The 19,909-nt window shown below is 41.1% G+C and overlaps 1 protein-coding gene across 4 annotated transcripts in view; it reads right to left on the bottom strand.

Annotated features, from left to right (window-relative positions):
• The window catches only part of Dzip1 (DAZ interacting zinc finger protein 1), a 60,626-nt gene that overhangs the window by 25,800 nt on the left and 14,917 nt on the right, over nt 1-19,909 (bottom strand). For 3 of the 4 annotated variants that reach the window (XM_074043123.1, XM_074043125.1, XM_074043126.1), the window contains 7 exons: nt 18,344-18,505; nt 16,858-16,995; nt 14,994-15,056; nt 8,542-8,682; nt 7,975-8,023; nt 6,361-6,417; nt 3,434-3,490 (listed from right to left, as the gene is read on the bottom strand). In XM_074043123.1, the coding sequence (XP_073899224.1) occupies nt 3,434-3,490; nt 6,361-6,417; nt 7,975-8,023; nt 8,542-8,682; nt 14,994-15,056; nt 16,858-16,995; nt 18,344-18,505 (667 nt within the window). The remainder of the gene's footprint in view (nt 1-3,433; nt 3,491-6,360; nt 6,418-7,974; nt 8,024-8,541; nt 8,683-14,993; nt 15,057-16,857; nt 16,996-18,343; nt 18,506-19,909) is intronic. The other variant, XM_074043124.1, reaches the window with a different exon arrangement.

Here is a 19,909-nt window from a genome sequence, read left to right as displayed (position 1 = left end):
TTTTTAAGAAGTCTGTACCTTAATGAAGATGGCAAAAATAAAGTTATGAGGAAAATTTGGATAAAATCTTTACAGAATCATCATACACCTATTTATGATACACACTTAGTTTACTAATTCTCCAACTTTTATTATGATTATAAGCATTTGGTCTCCTTCATAGACTGGAAATTCCTTAAGGATAGACTTTGTTTCAGATTCATCTCTGTCTTTGTTGCGCCTACCCTTGACTTTGCAATATAGAGGTAACCCATAACTATCTGTCATTCCCCAGTGGTCTGTGATGGGAAGGAAGACAGATATGGCATGGAGCACAGCTGGGAAAATGCCATAATTACCTCTTCTCCAAGAGGAGGTAGATACTACTAAAGATGCCAGGCCTGGTGCCACATGACAATAATTCCAGCACTCGGGAGGCTGATGGAGAAGTATCATGATTTTGAGGCCAGCCTGGGCTAATAGGGCAATCATGGCTGCGTGGGAATGTAGTGAGACCTGTCTCAAAAAACTCAGAGTTCATTAAAGACTCCAGAACTGTTCCAAGATATCAGTCTAGGATGCCGATCACAACTGAACGTTTCTCCTTACAATTCCATGTAAGAATTGTCACGTGGCAGGGATCAGACCCATTCTAATTTAGAGGGTCCAATCCTGTTTCTACAACACTGTTTGGGCCAATGGGACTCAGGCGAAGCCACCTTTCCTCTTTGTAAGAGTCACAAGACCCCAGAACTCTAGAATATGCTACATGTTACATATTGCTTGAACCAAAGTGCTGGGTTAGGTTTCAGCATCTCACAATATCAAATATTCACTGAGGGCAAACCAGTAACTATCATATCTAAGATGGCTTTCTGCCACTTGAAACCAATTATTATATCCTTATAGGTCTAAGACAGCTTTCCTATTTTTAACTTCTCTTTTCTGAAATCCTCTTTACCATTAAAGTAAAGCATACATAACCCTCCTTAAAATTTGAGATCTTCATCTGTAGGAAGAACCCATCAGAATTGGGAAAAGTGGTTGTTTTGCATTCTTAATGCTAACAGAGGATAGACATTTTTACTGATCACTTTAAAAGGACCATATTAGCACCCCAACCTAGGCAATTGGCCTGAGAGTCAGTCTAACAACAACAAAGCATACTTTATTTTCTTTTATTTCTGTAATTCTACAATCTATCACTACTCCAGGGCAATGTGTTCTCCAGTAGAGAAAACGGTACAAAAAATTTCTTTGAGATTTTTTTTCTAGGAAAAAGCTTAACATAAGTGAATTGCCATGCATCATCATTTATTTTATCCAGAACCTGTGTTTCATCATTTTGACTGCCTCAGAATCAGAACTTACTGCTTATATTTTCATCTGGTGTAGCAAAATTTAAAGGCAGGGAATTGTCATAGTTCCCATTTCTCTCTAGACCCCTTTGGGACAGAAGTGGTGGCAATGCTGGGTCATGGTAGCTTGCAGAGGGCCTTCCATGAATCGCTCTCAGTGGGAGGAAGTACCCCCCCCACCTCAATGGAGGACAATTCTGAAGTGTCCATTTTAATGCTATAGCTCTAAAGTAAGACTACTGAGATCACTATCCAGCTGCATGTGAGTTCAACATCCCCTTTGCTCCATCCTGCTTCCCTCCTACCTGTGGGTCTCTCTACCTGGGAATTTGTCCCCAGAGAATCCAATTCAACCAAAGACACTTAGTAATCATGACATTTTCATGGTGAAGAACCTCATCAAAGTTTGAGATGGAACAAAAGATGGGGAGTAAACAGGCTAATTAACATCACACAATATATGACTAAGCTCCTCCTGACCATACCATCCTGGAAAAGCTGCAGTGGCTCAGTGGGGGACATCAGTGGCCCTTGCCAAGTTTCGTCCTATCTCCTGCCCATTGAGATGCTCACAAATCAGCTTTGATCACAATCCAAGGGCGGTGGGCCCCTTGCCAGGTCTGGCTGGCATTCAAAACAGCATTTCAATCCCAGAAGTCACCAGGAAGAAGCCATGACTGATTACTGTAGCCCTGGGCCAATCAGGGTATGGTCTACATAGAACAAGTGCTTTAGAACTGATGGATTCCTTACGATCCTTGAATTAACCCCAGACAGTGTAAGGCAACTTTACTGAGCAACAAATATGCAACAAAGAAAATGTAGACCTTCCATACCTGCCACTCCAAAGGCTAACAATAACAAAGTAAAAAAGGAAGTAAAAGAATCTAAAACATACTGTTGGAGTTCAAAAGAGAAATGGCCAGTAATGCCTTATGAAAATCAATCCTAAAAAAAGAGACAGCAGAGAGATTTTAGGCTTAATATAAAATAATATAATTTAGAGATAAGTTTTGTATAGTCAACATTAATCTTCAACATATATTTTATCACTATTATTGGTCCAAAGGGAAAAAAAAACCCTGAATATTCTAAACTCTTGCAATAATGAGATCCAGTATGTGGAGAATTTATATATTACATAGTGTGATTAAGATAATTTATCCATCTGAAGTGATCTTAGAAAAAAAGTAAAGTGCAACCAATAAATTATTCATGATTTAGCCCTGGGTAAAAAGGATCATTACTGAAGACCATCATACACAGACTAGAATTTCTATAAAGACAAAAAGTCCCACTAAAATGACCAGTTAAATCACAGATTTAAGTCTACCCTTTTAAAAGGTCAAAAACAAAAGTAGAGTGAAGTAATCATCAGATTCCAGAGCATTTGTAGGTAAGATGGGAAAAAAGACAGTACCCCTCTCATCTTGATTCACTTGTAATATACAGCAGGCCATAGGAAAACAACATATTGAAGCACAGACTCTGAAAACTCTAAGTATTTTAATTGCATAAAAAGTAGAATACGTCTACAAATATTCACCCCATCTGTTTGATCCTGCTAAAAACAATCACACCTGTTGAGCCTGGCCTAAGAACTGAATGCTGGTAGCAATTTCAGCCACTGAGATTTCATCCTACTTATTTCGTTCGGTTTCCACCACATCTTTTCTAGATTTTCCTAACCAATTGCTGAAACTGTTTGTTTAAAAAAGGTGACTTGCTGCCACACTGAAAGTTATAAAAACAACCACATGTGCCCTGTGGCATGTGCCAGTCTGGTAGCAACCCTCATTCTTACTTCATACTGCTTTCCACAAAACCCATAAATAATCAAAGCACCATGCACAGTTAAAATCTCTGTTGATAAGCCTGACAATACATACAGGGAACACTTTATGACTTTGGTAGGTATGTCTGGCTTGCAATAATATTACATATGAAGACAGCAGTTTCAGTAACTGTTTTGTAATCACTGAAGTGTTTTCTGCTTTACATAAATAACGCCAACCCCCCAGCACTTTGGGTTAATAAGTTATCTAACTTAGGACAGAAACTGCACATAAATCACCCAGGCTGCTGCTGAAACTTACCATGCGCCATTGTTAAACTTGATTTAGCTTCCAAAGTCTGAGTGGCTGAAGCATTCACTGAAACAGCATAAAAAGGGAAAATCTCACTGGCTCCATCATTAAAGCGTTAGCGCTTTAACATGACCACATCCTCAAATCAGTCACCATAAACAGACCATGAGGGACAAATGTGTCAAATAGCACACGTTACACGAATAACCTAAACTAACTAACTTTTAATAACAGTCTCTTTTTTTTGGAGGTGCTGGGGATTGAACCCAGGGCTCTGCACATGCTGGGCAAGTGCTCTACCACTGAACTACATTCTTAGTTCTTTGGTAATAGCTTTATTGAGATATAACTCACCTTCTTTAAAGACATGTTTAAGTAGCTTTTGGTATATTCACAGAATGATGCAACCATAACTACTATTCAATCTTCTAACATTTTCATCACTATTACCACATCGACATCTTGCCCATGAAGCCTAATAGTCACTATTTGCCCTTTTCAGGAAAAGAAGAAAAAAACCCAGAGTATTCACTATGCCTGATTTAGACAGCATTCCAGTTTACAGAATCAAAAGATCTGATCTCCTTACAACTGATCATCTATCTCCTGGTCTTCCTAGATTACAGAATGCATTCCCTTATTGTAGAAGATAGCAAGTCAGGTCTGATATGACTGACCAGGGCCTAAATTGATCAACATGCAGATCTTGAACTATAGAACTCGCTCCCTTATTATAACAGAGAAGTTAATTAGGTCTGAAATGACTAACTAGGGTCTAAAATCACTGAAGATACACATTGGTTGGATCCAAGCTTTGACCACATCTGCCTGACAGCAGACATTAGAAATCCTTCATATTGCTGGTTGTGGATCTGATTTATTTATTGTCTATCTCCTAAGATGTCTTTTACTTTATGATTTGGATTTTTTTTCCATCTTAAACTTTAGGACATATATCCTTTTAGTGATGAGAACGTCCCTAACACCATTAGGATCTCGGCTTTTAAGATCATTTTCCATACTTGGGAAGAGGGTAGGGGACAAGCCAACCACCCTCTCTTGCCTCCTCATGAAGCAGAAAGGACCCATTTATGAAGGGCCTGTGGTTGTTTTTTTTTTTTTTTTCTCCTGGAATTATCTAGAACCCAGTGGCACCTGTACTTTTTTAGCCAGATGCCCCATCAGTAAAAGCTACTCCATGACACGCATCTATTTACCTAAATAAGTTTTACACATACTATTGAACAAACATATACATTTAAAACATAAAAATATTTTTAAAACCTCAAAGGATGAGTTTTTAAATACATAAAAAGATGAATTTTTAATTTATAAAAACAAATTCAAATAATTTCTTTCCATATCCCAACAGACCTTGTTGCACACTCCAGAGAGTCTAAACACCCCATTTAAAGGACTTCACCGGGAGGGGGCGGAGTGGGTGGTAAGGGAGGGGGTGGGGGCAGTGGGGAGAAATGAACCAATCCTTGTGTGCACATATGAATAATAAAAGAAAAATGAAAAAAAAAAAAAGAAGAATTAACATAGAAGGTAACACACACGCACAGGAAATCAATGTGAGTCAACTCCCTGTATAGCTATCCTTATCTCAACCAGCAAAAACCCTTGGTCCTTCCTATTATTGCTTATACTCTCTCATCACAAAATTCGAGATAAGGGCAGAATAATTTCTGCCGGGTAGTGAGGGGTAAGGGGGTGGGTAAGGGAGGAGACGGGGGGGGGGGGAAGGGGGGAGAAATGACCCAAACATTGTATGCACATATGAATAAAAATAAATAAATAAAATTTAAATAAAAGAAAAAGTCAATTTAAAAAAAAAAAAAAAGGACTTCACCCTAACTAAGTACGGCTTTGCTTTTCATGGTTTTTGTTGTTGTTGTTTGCTTTTCTGCTTGTGTGTTTTGAATTCAGTCATCCCTTAAAAGTTTTGTTGTTTAAATAATTTAGTCCTTAACCTTTCCAACTATTCTGAAATGTGTTTTTTTATTTTTTACTTCCTAGCATGCAGATCTAGCTTCTCCTCTTGGTGCTATAATTCATCTCTTCTCCCACCACCTCCCAGCTTCTTCAGCATTGAGAAGCAACAGGAGGTTTCACGAGGAACCTGAGAAGACTGAGCAGTTAAAACTATTAGCATTTTCCAGAAAATGGTGCCAAATTTCAAAACACACTTACTAATGTCCTTTGCTCACTTCACAGTCCTCTCCTGATTCCTGGGCCTTCATGAGTGGTGCTCGCTCTGAGTGCCCAGCCTCAGTCCAGGAGCCTCTAGTGCAGCAGAGCCTTGTGCACACAACATGTCTATCTGTCCTCTCACCCACACTGTTTGCTCCCTTGCAACCCCACCACCAGTTCTTTCCCTCTCCACTACTCTCTCCTAAATGAAAACAAAAATATTTCAACTGCTTCACTATTACTGAAGAAAACTCTGTCTATTCCTAAACTGTAAAGATTGTATCATTTTGTTTATTACTGCACCTTGACAGGTCCAGGAGTTAGATCAGCCAGCCCAGATGTCCACAAGTGAGAACAGGTGGGGACACCTTTCCAAAGCCTCTAGCAGGAAATTATGGCTGTAACAAAATGTGGTGGCCACCAAACATGGTCACATAACCAGATAATACATCACTTTGGGAAATCCACACATATAAACTTGAGTGATGCCAAAGAATTTTTAAGCATCCTTTTGTAAGTCAAATTGCAAAATAATGGGTATAACTAACCAGAATCACCACAGAATCATGAGGTGTGTACCTCACGGGAGTTCAGAACCAGGTCAAAGTCAAAAATCAAAGTAAAGCATTCTGTCATCACCAAATGCATTGGTTTTTGAAAAGAAGTCTCTAAAGAACAAGTAAAAGTTATGTTTGCATTTTAAAGCTATTTCAGAGCCCCGACCTATTACAGAAACTTACTAGTTACAGTTGGAGCAGGAGGCTTAGACTCAAAAGCTTGCCAGGCTAAAAGATTCCCTGAAATGACAAAAATGTAAGTACATACAAAAATCACAAGCAATGGGTTAAGTTTTGGCAGCTCTTACCCTAGTTTTTGTCCCCCAGAAAAAACTTAAAATACACAGCATCTCACTCAACAGAATACCTATGTTTAACAAGAATCCTTTTAAACCTAAGTTTTTCCTGGAATTACTTTCAGTCAAATATTTGTAATATCTAAGTAATTACACAGGTATCCCTCACTACCTGAGCTTTCACTATTACAAGAAAAGTTAAAGTTAACAACTACCTTCTCCCCCCAGGCCCCCCAACCCTTTATCTTAAAACGAGAGAAAGAAATGCCATTCATAAACCTTGGTACCACATCCTAGCCTACACCCCTTAAGCAGGCAAAGACTTCATTTTTCTTGTTTTGGTAGTACCTGGGATTGAATTCAGGTCCTCACATTTGCCAAGCAAGCAAATTTACCACTAGAGTCACAACTTTTGCCCTTTTTGCTTAGTTTGTTTTTCAGATAGGGTTTTGTGCTTTTGCCCTGGATGGCCTTAGCCTATAATCCCCCTACTACTGCCTCCCAAGTAGCTGGGATTACAGGCATGCACCACATCACCTGGCCCAGCAAAGATTTCTTAACAACCTGAGACATGCAAGAATGACAAGTGGAATCCCTGGTCAGGAGGCCAGCTTTTAGGCTTCACTGTCAGACCCTAGACTTACGCTCCAATGTCCCTTCTCGTCCGGCTCTTGACTGAGATAAGACAATCAGGCTATCATTGCTATAGCCCAGAGGTTGTGTATGCTCCCACCGTGCTTAGAACAAGCTGTAACCCAAACTCAAACCCAAATTTCCATAACTGAGACAGTACAGACATTTACAGTACTGCAAAATAATGAAGTATTTAGTATCCGTCCTAACAGCTAGCACTGATGACTGCTTAAAAGGTGTGTAACACACCACACACATTCTTCCTTTTTACTGTGATGATTTTGTCACATCATGACAAGCCGATGGTGTAGCTATTAGTAATACGGCTTCGTGACAGCTGAGGAAACTCAGCAGAGATTCACAAAGCTACAAAGTGCCAGAGGTGGGAGTTGAAGCCGGACTGCTTCCTGAACCCTAGGCTTTCAGTCAGAACTCTGTCCAGCAGTATGTAAGCCAAAAGGTTAGGCAGGCATGGTGGTGCATGCCTGTAATCTAAGCATTCTGGAGGCAGAGGTGGCAGGGTCATGAGTTCTAGGCCAACCTGGGCTTCAAACCAAGACCCTGTCTTTAAAAGAAAGGTGGGAGGAAGGGTAAATGGCTACTGAGCAGTGTGCTGTGCATACTAGTATTCTGATTAAAAAATGAAACTTTGCAATGGTGGTTTAAGTTCTTTAAACAATTCTTCACTTTCTGGACTGTGGCAACAGATCTCCCAAATGTTAGAATAACAAAAAGATGTATCTCCCAAATTTAAATACCAGCAGGAATGCCATCTTAGTAGACATACATCAGTAGGACCCACTCTGTGCCCAGAGCAGTTAGGATGCAGAGGGAGGCCTCCTGCCTCTACCACACCCTGCCCACTTACCTTTGGGTTCACTGACACTGTTTAATGTTTTACTGGCAAACTCTTTAATCTGCAAAAGAAAAACAGTTTTCTACTGACTTGTGTTTGAAACCACATAGGACAGATGGGAAAATAGACAGATACGGTTGTTAGTAAATTAACCCTTTCATTAAATCATCTAAAGACACAAGGCACATGGACCTTAAAAGCACAGAAACAAAATTTTATAAAACTAACATATTTGGATTGGCTGCTTCGCCAAGTAACTACTGAAAGAAATTCTTCACATTTATTCTGAATTCTAACTGAACTGATCTTCTCTACAGTATTTCGAAATACCTTGTTTTTTAGCAATTTACTTTATTGAGTTTTTTTTTTTTCCTTTGGTGGTGGTGGTGGTGGTACTGAGGCTGGAACTCTGGGCCTTGTGTTACTACTTGTACAAGCAGTCCTAAGTGGAAAAATATTTCATCTTCTGTACCTTCTACAACTTACAAATGCACTAAACTAAACCCGTCCTCTCCAGCCCATATTCTTAGATAATCTGTGTTACTTGAAGAAGCAAAATGCGGGCGCTCCCAGACACACCTGCTGCTTCTGGGTGATAATCAGCTCATTCTGCTCCTGGAGTCTCTGGCCCAGCTCTTCTATTCTTTTCTTGTAGAAAACATTACTTGCATTTAGATCATCTATCATTGAGGTGCGAAGTTTCTCTATATGTGACAGGAGCTGGTAAAAAATTAAGAAAGGAATCCATCTGCAAGCTGCATGTACAGTGCCTTTTTTCCTGAGGGTTTGATGTTCATGCCTTGACTTCTCGGCTGGCCTTGGGCTGTCCATACACATCAAGACATGGCATAAGTCTTCGATCACTGTGTATCAAGCCCCCAGCTATACTCGGTGATATCTCTTCCCAGAGAGCTCATGACCCAAGACAGACAAAACTGGTAACATGAGCAGCTGAGCCACCTTGAGTACATTACTTGAAACAACACACAGATGAGCAGTGACAAAGGATGAAGGCTCCTCTCCCAGACCGCTGTTGCCCTCATCTCCAAACTGAACTTCCCTTGCAGCCCTGTCCTGCAGAAGCCACATGTGCCATCCTCTCAAATGGGACAGAGAGCCTATCTGAGTTATTTTATTTTTCCACCAATTATTACAATCTCTGGTCCCTAGAGGACTGAGGACAAGCAGGGGTAGGAGGGGGTCTGAGAAAAAAAGAGGGACAAGGAGAGGAGGGAGGAGGGAGAAAGGGAGGGAGAGGAAAGTAGGGAAAGGTACATAGGCAGATTCATCTATAGAGGTTTAAAGGCAGGGAAGATCACAGACTGAACAAAAAGAATTCAAGAAGAATGTGTTTTCAATAGTTTAGGGAAGGGATCTTGAAGCAATTTTAGTAGCTGCCTAAATTTAAAAAAAAAAAAAAGCAGTTTAGTAGTTACAAGGAAAAAAAAGACTAAGGCTTAAGCCTAGGTATGGAGACAGGGTAGGCTGAACATAAAGAGAGACCCGGAGTATCTGTGCCTGACTTGGGGATGTAAGAACTTCCAGATTGGCGTTTTCTAATGTATGTATCTATTTAAGTCAACACTCACAATGTTTAAATACTTCATCTTGTTTGACCCCCACCACAAAGTTACAGAGACTCCTCTAGACTCATCGTACAAATGGGCAAACTTGAGTCTAGAGAGGTAAAGTAACTGGTCTAAATTCAGACAGCTGGAGGGAGCACAGCCCAGCCTTAAACTTGCACATCTGGCTTCAGAGTCAACACTCTCAAGTCCACCCGTAGCACAGTCTAGTCTCTAGTACTAGGTGACCCTATGAGCCTGGACGATCACCAGCGAGAAAGATTTTGAGTGAAGTCTGAAAAGAACCATTAATATTCTTGTGATGCTAAGAATCTCTTCCAATGAGACTGTCAGGAACTGCCACTATACTTCTAAAGACCCTCGGAGGAGAACACCCAAAAGCCATTTGGGAAATACTGACTAGATATTAGAAAGAAAACCAGTAAAAATTTAGGCTTCTAAATGGTGGTATAGGATCTTGAACCTGATCAATAATTTTGGGAATCATATTATGCCCCAAAAGCAAGAAGATGCAGGAAAAACCAAGGAATACTGAAATTAAGAATGGACTATAAAGATATGCAAGAGTCGGGTGCTGGTGGCTCACACCTGGAATCCTAACCACTTGTGAGGTTGAGATCAGGAGGACTGTAGTTCGAGGCCAGCCTGGGCAAATAGTTCGTGAGGCCCCCATCTCCAAAACAATCAGAGCAAAATGAACTGGAGGTATGGCTCAAGCAGTAGAGCACATGCTTTGCAAGCATGAAGCCGCCCTGAGTTCAAACCCCAGTCCCACCAAAAAAAATTAAAAATAAAAAAAAATAAGGATATACAAAAGAGTTCATTGAGAAAGGATTACAGACAATCTAAACAAGAAATGGTCAAACAGTATCTCAAAAAACATGTAGCCCTTAAGCCCATTTTCTGTGCTCTACCATTTCAAGCTCTATGCTTTTTTTTCTCTACCTGTGCACATCACACCATCCTCCTTCCCTTTCCTTGCGTGATCACCTGCAACTTCCCAAGCTCTCAGGTGTCTTCTACTGGGTCAGAAGGGCATGCTACCTGCTTACCTGTGACTCCCTTTGAACTCCTACCAGTGTTATTTAAAAAAAAAAAAAAAAGACTGCCAAGAATCTAGGTAGAGCAATAAAAAGTTGGCAAAGCAACTTCCCCTAAGCAGAGAAACACAATATGTGCATTGTGGGACTAGCAGACACCAATCATGTGGAATAATTAATAGTTAGGTCTCAGGCAGAGATCACCACACCCGATTGAATTTCCCCATGCGAGGGTCTGAGGGAGGAGAGCAGGCAGTTGTGAAACAGTCAAACCAGCAGACGAGTGAGCAGCGCAGCCTGGCGGCATCCTGAGGCCACACACCCATCTGGGAGCAGGGAAGGCCTGGCCTTCTTCCTCTATGCAACCAGCCATCAGTCTTTCCATCATGACTTGCATTGCAGTGTAGAAACTGCAAACTCACGTGCTCATCCAGCCTGAAGACCATGAAATTCCCACAATTGCCTGGAACTCAGCCGGCTTTAAAGGAGCAATGATTAAGGAAATGTCCTCTATTCATAAAGAAAGCTGAATTCTGTCCCTAAATACCAATGTTATAAAGATGCCTTGAAACATGAGAGTAGGAACTTTAAGTGTCTAAGAGCACTGGCTCAAATTATAGATCCCAAACATAATAACCTGGGCTGTTTTTGCTTTTGTTTTTTTCCACAAAATGTGAATATCCCTGAGTTACCTACTGAGTCTGAATCTCAGGGAGTGGAACCAGTCATGTGTGTTTTGGAAGACTGTCAGGTAGCCCTAAAGCACATCTCATCTTAGGAGTCACTACCTTCAAGCACCTCAGAGGAAACACCCTTTGTCCTTATGGTAAAGCAACCACCCTACGCTGTCCCTTCTTGTTCTCACGTTCCTGCTGGCTAAGTCCCTAAAGCATGACGAGCAACCCAGACAGTGTGTACTAGCCCGGGCCTTAGAGAAGCCAGGATTCAAATACCAGTCATCATGGGCAAGACAAAATCTTTGTAAGGCTCCATTCCTCATCTGTGATACGGGTAACTGTACCAACCTCAGAACAGTTAGAAAGATTAAACTCATGGTCACTGTAAATATTGATGTATTCCTAAATGCTCCTAGGAACTCAGTGATGTGCTCGTCAACCAGCTCTCAAAGCAAAACTAAATACAACCCCAACTGATTGAGAAGACAGACACACTTGTGAGTGAGCCACAAGTAAGGGCAGCTCCAGCAGACCACTATAGGAACTGTAATAATGGGCCACTGTACTTCCATGTGATACAAACAGACAACAGAAAATACTCCCTGCACCATGGAAAGACTGCCACCCACTGCCTCTGAGTTCCCACATCTTAGTTGTCATAGGTAAAACATACTGAGAGTTGAACACACCCACCATCCTGACTATGTAGTCACTGTCACAAGCAATGCCTCCCTGGGTCCATGACAGATACCCAGACTACTGCCCCTCACAGCAGAACAGCAGACCACGCTGACACCCACAGGCAACTCTTTTAACCTCACTCTTCTGCACCCAAAAATTATCATTTCTTCATCTACAAAACAGGAATGAACGATCCCCTCATTAGACTTCTAGGACTGTCCACTTTCATTCAGCAAGAACTATGATTGACAACATTTTAGGCACATAAGTGGATGCTGAGCAGACAACGGACAACTCCACAGAAGAGCCCCTCATTCAAGACTGGAAAAGACAGACAATAAACCCACAGATAAACTATTTAAAACAGTAATCAAAGCTGCCTTTGTGCAGTGATGAGAATAACAAAGGGAAGGGTCTACCTCCTTCAATGGAGTGACAAGTGACCTGCATTGACAAGTGACAATTGACCTAAATTTGTAGTAATTTGCCACAAAGATAGAAAACTAATCCAAGGAGGAAGGAACAAGCCATGGGAACAGCAAGTAGAAGAACTTTTCATGTATTAAAAAAAAAAAAAGCTAGACTGTTCTAGAAATTATCAGAAGGCCATCATAGCTAGAAAGAGCAAGAGGGAAAGGATCAGGATGAAGCTAGTGGTGGTCAGCAGCCAGACTCTGGCAACCACTCTGTGGAGAGCAGATTAACGAGAGGGAAGGCTGGAACTGGGAAGACCACCTCGGGCTCCTTAGGGATGATGGAGGCTTGGTTAAGGAGCCTCCATCAGAAGAACGGGGATGTCAGACGCATGGCAGAGCCTGCCAGTCACCAGGAACTGAGAATTGAGGGGAGAGAGAGACCTTCACCCAGGTGGACTAGGGTACCAGATACCAGGCCTGGGAACCGTCCCCAAGACTCTACTCTAGACCTGTTACATGTGAAAAGCCAGTGGGGATACTGGGTACAAAGCCAGGTGCCTGATCTGGAGCTCCGAAGGGTGATGTAGCCTGCAGAAATGAACACGGGTGTCACATCCCACACAGTCTCTACCCCACTTCTCTGTCCAAGGCCGAGGATGCGTTGCACTGTCTTCTCGTAACTCCTCACTTCTTGGTATCCTCACTTCTCCTCATGCTGTACTACTATCAGGTGGCAATCCCTGTGTCAGGACTGCGTCTCACCTCTTTTTAGCCCTCTACAAAGTGTAGTAGGTAGGAGGTGCTCAGTAAATGTCTCCTGAATTGAATCACCACATTGGAGATACAACCGTTAGTCAATGTAGACTGCTACGTGAGTGTATGTGCGTTTTTGTGTACATTTGTGTGTCTGTGTATAAACAGCATAAATTATTTATATAACTGAATGATATTACAAATGGAATAGAAAAAACCCATGCTTCTTATTTCCTTTTCTAGCAATGATACAATATTTTTTTGGTGCTGGGTTTGAACTCAGGGCATCCTGCTTGCTACCATTTGAGCCCCGTCCCCAGCTCTTTTCTGCTTTAGTTATTTTTTTAAAATTAAGGTCTTGTGCTTTTTGTCTGGGTCAGCCTTGGACCATGAATCTTCTACCTACACTTCCTGCATAGCTGGGATTACTGGCTTGTACTACTACATCTGGCTTCTTTGTTGAGATAGGATCTCGCTAACTTTTTTTCTGAGCTGGCCTCAAACCCTGATCTTCCCAGTCTCTGCCTCCCAAGAAGCTGGGATTAGAGGCATCAGCCGCCACACCCATCTTTTAGCAATATTACAATTTCAAAGTTAGATCGATATCTAACTTCTAACTTTCTCAAAGTTCCTCTAGAATGTTCTGCCAAAGTGTTTTATGGAGGGTATTTTTTTGTTTGCTTGTTTGCTTTGCTTTAGTTTGGCTGTGTACTTTTCATGGTTTCTTTCTTTCTCATTTTCAGTAATTGTCCTACTTAGGAGGAATACAAACTGATAAATTCTGTGGTCTAAATATTCTTCATTCTATTAAACACTTGCAAACTACATGATCTGCGGTAGGTTACAGGCAGCATGGAAAGGTCATGGGAAGAGACATGCAGAAGAGGAGACATCTTTCAGAAGAGAATTACAGAGAATACAAAGGCTACAAAAGACAATTTCAAGCCAGGCAGAAGGCTTAGATCAGGAGGATCATAGTTTGAGGCCAGCTCAGGCAAATAGTTCACGATACTCCATTTCCAAAATAACCAAAGCAACATGGGCTGGAGGTGTGGCTCAAGCAGTACAGTACCTGCTTTGCAAGTGTGAAGCCCTGAGTTCAAACTCCAGTCCCACGGGAGGAAAAAAAAAAAAAAAGACAATTTCAAGTGAAAAAAAAAAGAAGAGAAGTTTTCCAGTCTTAAGATCATCTCGAAGCATCTGCTTCAGATTTTTTTTTTTGTGGTAGTGTAAACCCATTTTAATACTTAACTTTCTGACTTGCTATGGTGAAAGGATATCAGTGCCATAATTAAAATTTGTCTTTATTAAAATGATTTTAATTTGAACAGTCCTTGCCTTTGTTTAAAAATGAGCTAGACTATAGATCAATGATGTGAAAAACTCAGAAACATGTGGTCAACAGTGAGGAAATTATTAAATCGCTTCTGATACATCCATAAAATCATACTTTTAAGCACTTTTAAGTATAGAAAAATGTTTATGATTAAGTGAAAAATGCAAGACTTCATATAAATATATATATATATATATACACATATACATAAGTATATATACATAAGTTGTATATGTATATATATGGGAAGTCTGTAATTATAGAAAGGCAACTTTTACAGCCAGAAAAAGTGAAGGTAATTATGACAAAGTAGTAGCAATGGTTATCTTTGGTATTAAAATTACAAGTAATTTTAATATTATCTTTATTATAAAGAAAAGTAGCTATTCTTTCTAAAAATGACCTACTTGGGGTTGGGGTGTAGCTCAGTGGTAGGGCACCTGCCTAACATATGCGAGGCCCTGGTTCTATCCCCGGCACTGCAAAAGAACAAACAAAAAAAACCACACCCCCTCAGAGGGCCCCCCCGTTAATCGTCTTACCCGACCCTTCTCCTTCTTGTGTTCCTGATGGAGAACTTGAACTCGAGCTGTCCACTTACTTTCCTATGAGAGAATAAAAATGAATGATTTGTTTGCAAATTTAACACTGAACTCTACTCGAAACCAGGGCTTCCTTTTCAGTGAATACCTATTAAACCCAACCATCTGGTAAACCAAATGTTAGCTGGAATTTTTAGAATACAGTTGAAAATGTTTAAACCTATTTTTCCCTCATCCATATTATTGTACTATAAGGCAGGGTTCAGCAAAGATTTCTTTTGCAGAGGAAATAGTAAATGCTTAGGCTGTGGAGGTCAAGAGTCAGTCACAACTATGGGTAGTGGGAAAGCAGCCTCAGATAAAATATGAGAGAACCGGGTATGGCTGGCTGCCAATAAAATTTTATTTGCAAAAATTGTTGTGAGTTTGCCAATCTAAGGGGCCAAAGAAAACCCCCAGGTTCCTGGGTCCATGGGTTCTAATCTAACAACACAGCTCACAGGTTGAAAACAAAAGAAATTTAAGTGGGACCTTAGGATTTTATAACAGTATCCTTCAATCCATGGAGACACTGAGCTCCAACCTGCTGGGAGCAAAGGTCAACAGTTCCCAGACTTCCTCATGCCAGGGTGGTCACTGGCAGGCTGGGAGAGGATTAAGAGGAGGCCCTGCTCAGTACAGGAATAAAGTAGACATGGAAATAGACAATTTCTACCAAATATGTCCATGAGTGGGTCCCACTTAGAGGAACATGGAAATGCCACAACTCTGAGGTTCAGGACAATCCTCTTGAGAGGTGCTACTCCAGCAGGTACTGGAAAATGAGTAAGGGACAGGTCCTGAAAACAGAGAGGTGCTTGCCAGGCAGAGAGAGGAGCAGAAGCAGATGAGGAGGTTATACCAAATAGTTAGACTTTGGAGGTCACAGGAGTTTAGCAGGGAACAGGACTCTAGGTTCTAGAAACAGGGCTTTCAGGGCTGCTGGAGTACGAGGATAAAGCAGAGCCTTGTGGGAGATGGCACAGGGCAGGTAGGAAGGACTTTGGGGCTGGTTAAAGACTCTAGACTTCAGCCTTGCGGTGGTGACTCATACCCATAATCCTAGCTACTCAAGAGACAGAGATCAGAAGGATTGAGATTTGAGGCCTTGGGGCAAAAAAAGTTAGCTGGGCATGGTGGTATAATGCCTGTCATCCCAGCTACGCAGGAGGCTATAGGCAAAAGAATCATGGTCTAAGGCTGGCCTCAGGCAAAAATGTGAAATCCTACCTGAAAAATAAAGCAAGAAGGGTTGGGGGCATGGATCAAGAGGTAGCACGCCTACCTAGCAAGTTCAAGGCCCTGAGTTCAAATCCCAGTGATGTTTAAAAAAAAAAAGATTATAGACTTCATTTTGTGAAAACTGGGGGTAATTAAAGTATTTGCAACAGCACAGTGACATGGTCAGCAGGCTGCAATGGAGAAGGAAAACCTGGGGGAGGCAGACAAGCAATGGGCATTTAAGCAAGAAGCAGGTGTCCATAGTTCAAAAGTACACCTACCTACCTTTTTAAAAACAGGATGGGCTTATTTTTTTTTTTCCATCCTGAATTCAAAAGCTCTAATCTCTATTTGTTTCCTGTTTTGTTTTGTTTTTTTTTTAAATTGCTCCTCTTAAACCATTGTGACAAAAACAGCCATAACAAAGACTGTGCCAGTTACGGAGGGTCACTTCCAAATGAAGAAATGGAAAAGATCATTGAACCTGGGGCTTTGTGCATGCTAGATAAACACTCTACCCTAAGCTATTGGCAAACGTGTCTGCTGTGAATACCTTCATTAAGAAAAACCAAGGCACTCACTGGGCTTACCATCCACTTCATACCTGACTATCAAGAAGCTGCATCACGTTCTGGAAATCCTGGGGATATGGAGAGCGGTCTTCTTTAAACTCGTGGGCATCTTTTAGTGTGCCTATGTTGGACTTGATCTGCATATTGGACTTCTGGATTTCTGACAATTGCTAGAAAAGAGAATTCAAAATCTCTGACAGAAATGTTGTTACTTTTATCAGACTGAAACACTGAATAAAATCAGGGAGCACAAAGCCATGTATGAAATCTGACTGTCCTTCCCAGCACTCCTTGTGCACTTCCCAGTGCTCCCTCCCTGGAGCTGTGCAGTTTTCCTACTGCTTTCTGGTCCTTCCATCAGAATGTGTACAGGGTAGGAGAGGGAAAGGAAACCCTGACTTTCTAATTTTAGAGACCTTTCTAATTTTAAAAACCTGTTCTGGTTTTTAAATTTTTAATGGGAACATAACTGTTGTCAAAAACACAAAAACTAAGTACAGCTGGTTCGTAAAAGCTAAGATAATTTAGTGAGAGGCCAACGCTAGCTAGCGGCCACATCAGGAAATTCATTAGGGACAAAAATGTTTTACTTATTGCTTATGTTACTCCCCAAAAAACTTGGAAAACCATAGGAGGTGATATGTGAACTTCAAAAATGGGATGGGGGGGCATTGTTTATGTGTGCGCTGCTCACAGGGACCATTTCAGAGAGTGAAAAGAGCAGCTTTTCCATAGAGAAACCTTCTCTGACAAAACCTCACTCAGCCAGGTTGTCAAGGCCAACAACGACAGCTGGCCTTAGTGTGAAGGCTTGACATGGGGAGATCAAAGCTGCACTTCATCCCCAAGGTCTTCCTACCCAAAAACCTATAAATTCAGTCTAATCAGGAGGAAAACAACAGATTCAAGTCCCAGTAGCAGGGAATCCAATGTAACTGACCAGTACTCCCTGAAATTGTTAAACTGTCAGAGACAAGAGGAACCTATGGAGACCTGACAACTAAGTGTAACATCCAGCAGCAGAAAAGGACTTTAAGTCAAAACTAAAAAATTTAGAAAAGCATCTTAACAGTATTCCACAAGTAGCCTCTACTTTGGATTCTAACACTTGTTGACCCCTAGAGGGAGCCCATGGACTGCCCCTCAGTTCCCTCCTTCCTTTTGCAGAAGGATGATTGGATCATAAGGACCCAGAGAGCTCAGAATTCTTAGTTGAAGGAACCTGACTGGCAGCAAGGATGAAGGTCCCAGTCCATCCAGGTGCATCTCCTGTCTATCATCCATGCTTGTGACCACAGCAGTATGGTCCAAGGCTGCTCCCACAGGGCCCAGGACTCATTTAGCCATTATCCTGCTTACTTTAGAGACTCTGTCCTCCCCTGAAGACCTGCCTGTGGCAAGGAGGGCATCTGTACCAAAGTGTGGTGAAGTACCTACCAATCCTTTGGCCAAAATGCCAGGATAACACCATCTCTCAAGGCAACCAGTATTCTGAGAACTTGTAGCTTTGATACTTACAAATTCTAATGCTGAATTCTTAGAAGTTAATTCTTTAAACTCCTTCATAAACATCTCCTTGACTTTTTCCATTTCATCAACCAGTTTCTCCTTTTCTTCCTCTTTCCACCTATCGAATAACTTCAAAAAGTCTTCCTCTTTTGTTTTCTGCATTTCATATTCCTGAAATTATTTTAAAATGAAGCAAATATGCAAATTTTAAATAAGTGGCGATAGTTTCACCCCAAATCTGTTAGGTAACACTGCTTCTTTCAGGTATGTTTGTAATAACACTTCCTATAATAGCTGGGACTGGGCACAATGATTCTTTCAAATTAAAGACAGCACACAGCATATGCTAACATCCCTTAAAATACCTATGCAGAGGTCCAAGGGCTCCAGCTTTCTACGTTGTATGAATTTGTATAGTAGGCATGAAGGAATATACGAAGTTTAAATATACTTCAAAAGAAAAATCCTATTGACACTACATTATTTTGGGCAGAGTAACCTCATTTTCCCTCAAAAACATAAATTGAGATTTACTTGAGCTATATTTGAGATCTATCTAGTCCATCAGCACTTGATTTCTTGATGACCTTCAGTTTTTGGGGTTTTTTTAACCTAAATTGGGGGCTTAAAACACTATAAACCAATTAGACTAACAGACACTGTACCCTAACAACAGAGCACGTGGGACATTCATCAGGAGGATCACTTGTTGGATCATTTGTTGGTTTATTTTGTTTTCTTGATAGCCTGCAGTCCCATACCTGACTCAACATTTGAAGATTAAAGTAGAAACCACCTGTTTATCAAATTTCAAAGGACTGAATTTACACAAAGAATCTTCTGCAATCACTGTAGAATAAAGCCAGAAATCAATAGCAGGAGGAAAACCAGAAAACTAGCAAATGTTTGTAAATTAGACAATGTACCTTTAAATAACCAGTAGGTCAAAGAAAATATCACTAAGGGAACTACTTTGAGGTGAATGAAAATCAAAACACAGCATAGCACAACATGGAGGATGTAACCAAGTAAGTGCTCAGAGTGACCTATAGCTGTGAAAGCCTACACTAACAGAGCTCAAAAGACTTTGGGCGTGGATCAAGTGATAGAGCGCTTGCCTTGCTCTAAGTGTGAGGTCCTGACTTCAATCCCTAATATGGCAAAACAACCTAACTTTACACCTTAAGAAATTAGAAAAAGATGAGCAAGCTAAACCCAAAACCAGCAGAAAGAATGTAAATGAGAACAAAGGTAAACAAAATAAGAGAATAGAAAAGCAGTAGCGAGAACAGATGAAACCAAAAGTTGAGTCTTAGAAAAGATCAACAAAACTGGGTGCTGATGGCTCCCACCTGTAATCCTAGCTACTTCAGAGGCTGAGACTGAGAGGATCAAAGTTCCAGGCCAGCCTGGCAAAAAGTTTGCAAGACCCATCTCAATGGAGAAAAGCTTGGCTTGCACCTGTCATCCCAGCAACTGGCAGGAAGCATCAAATAGGAAGATTGTGGTCCAGGCTGTCCTGAGCAAAAAGCAGGACCCTATCGCCAAAATAACCAGAGCAAAAACTGTTGCCAG

This window comes from Castor canadensis, chromosome 10, assembly GCF_047511655.1.
Source record: "Castor canadensis chromosome 10, mCasCan1.hap1v2, whole genome shotgun sequence".
NCBI classification, from domain to species: Eukaryota; Metazoa; Chordata; class Mammalia; order Rodentia; family Castoridae; genus Castor; species Castor canadensis.
The sequence above is the reverse complement of the archived record's forward strand: the minus strand, read 5'-3'. Positions and strand labels throughout refer to the sequence as shown.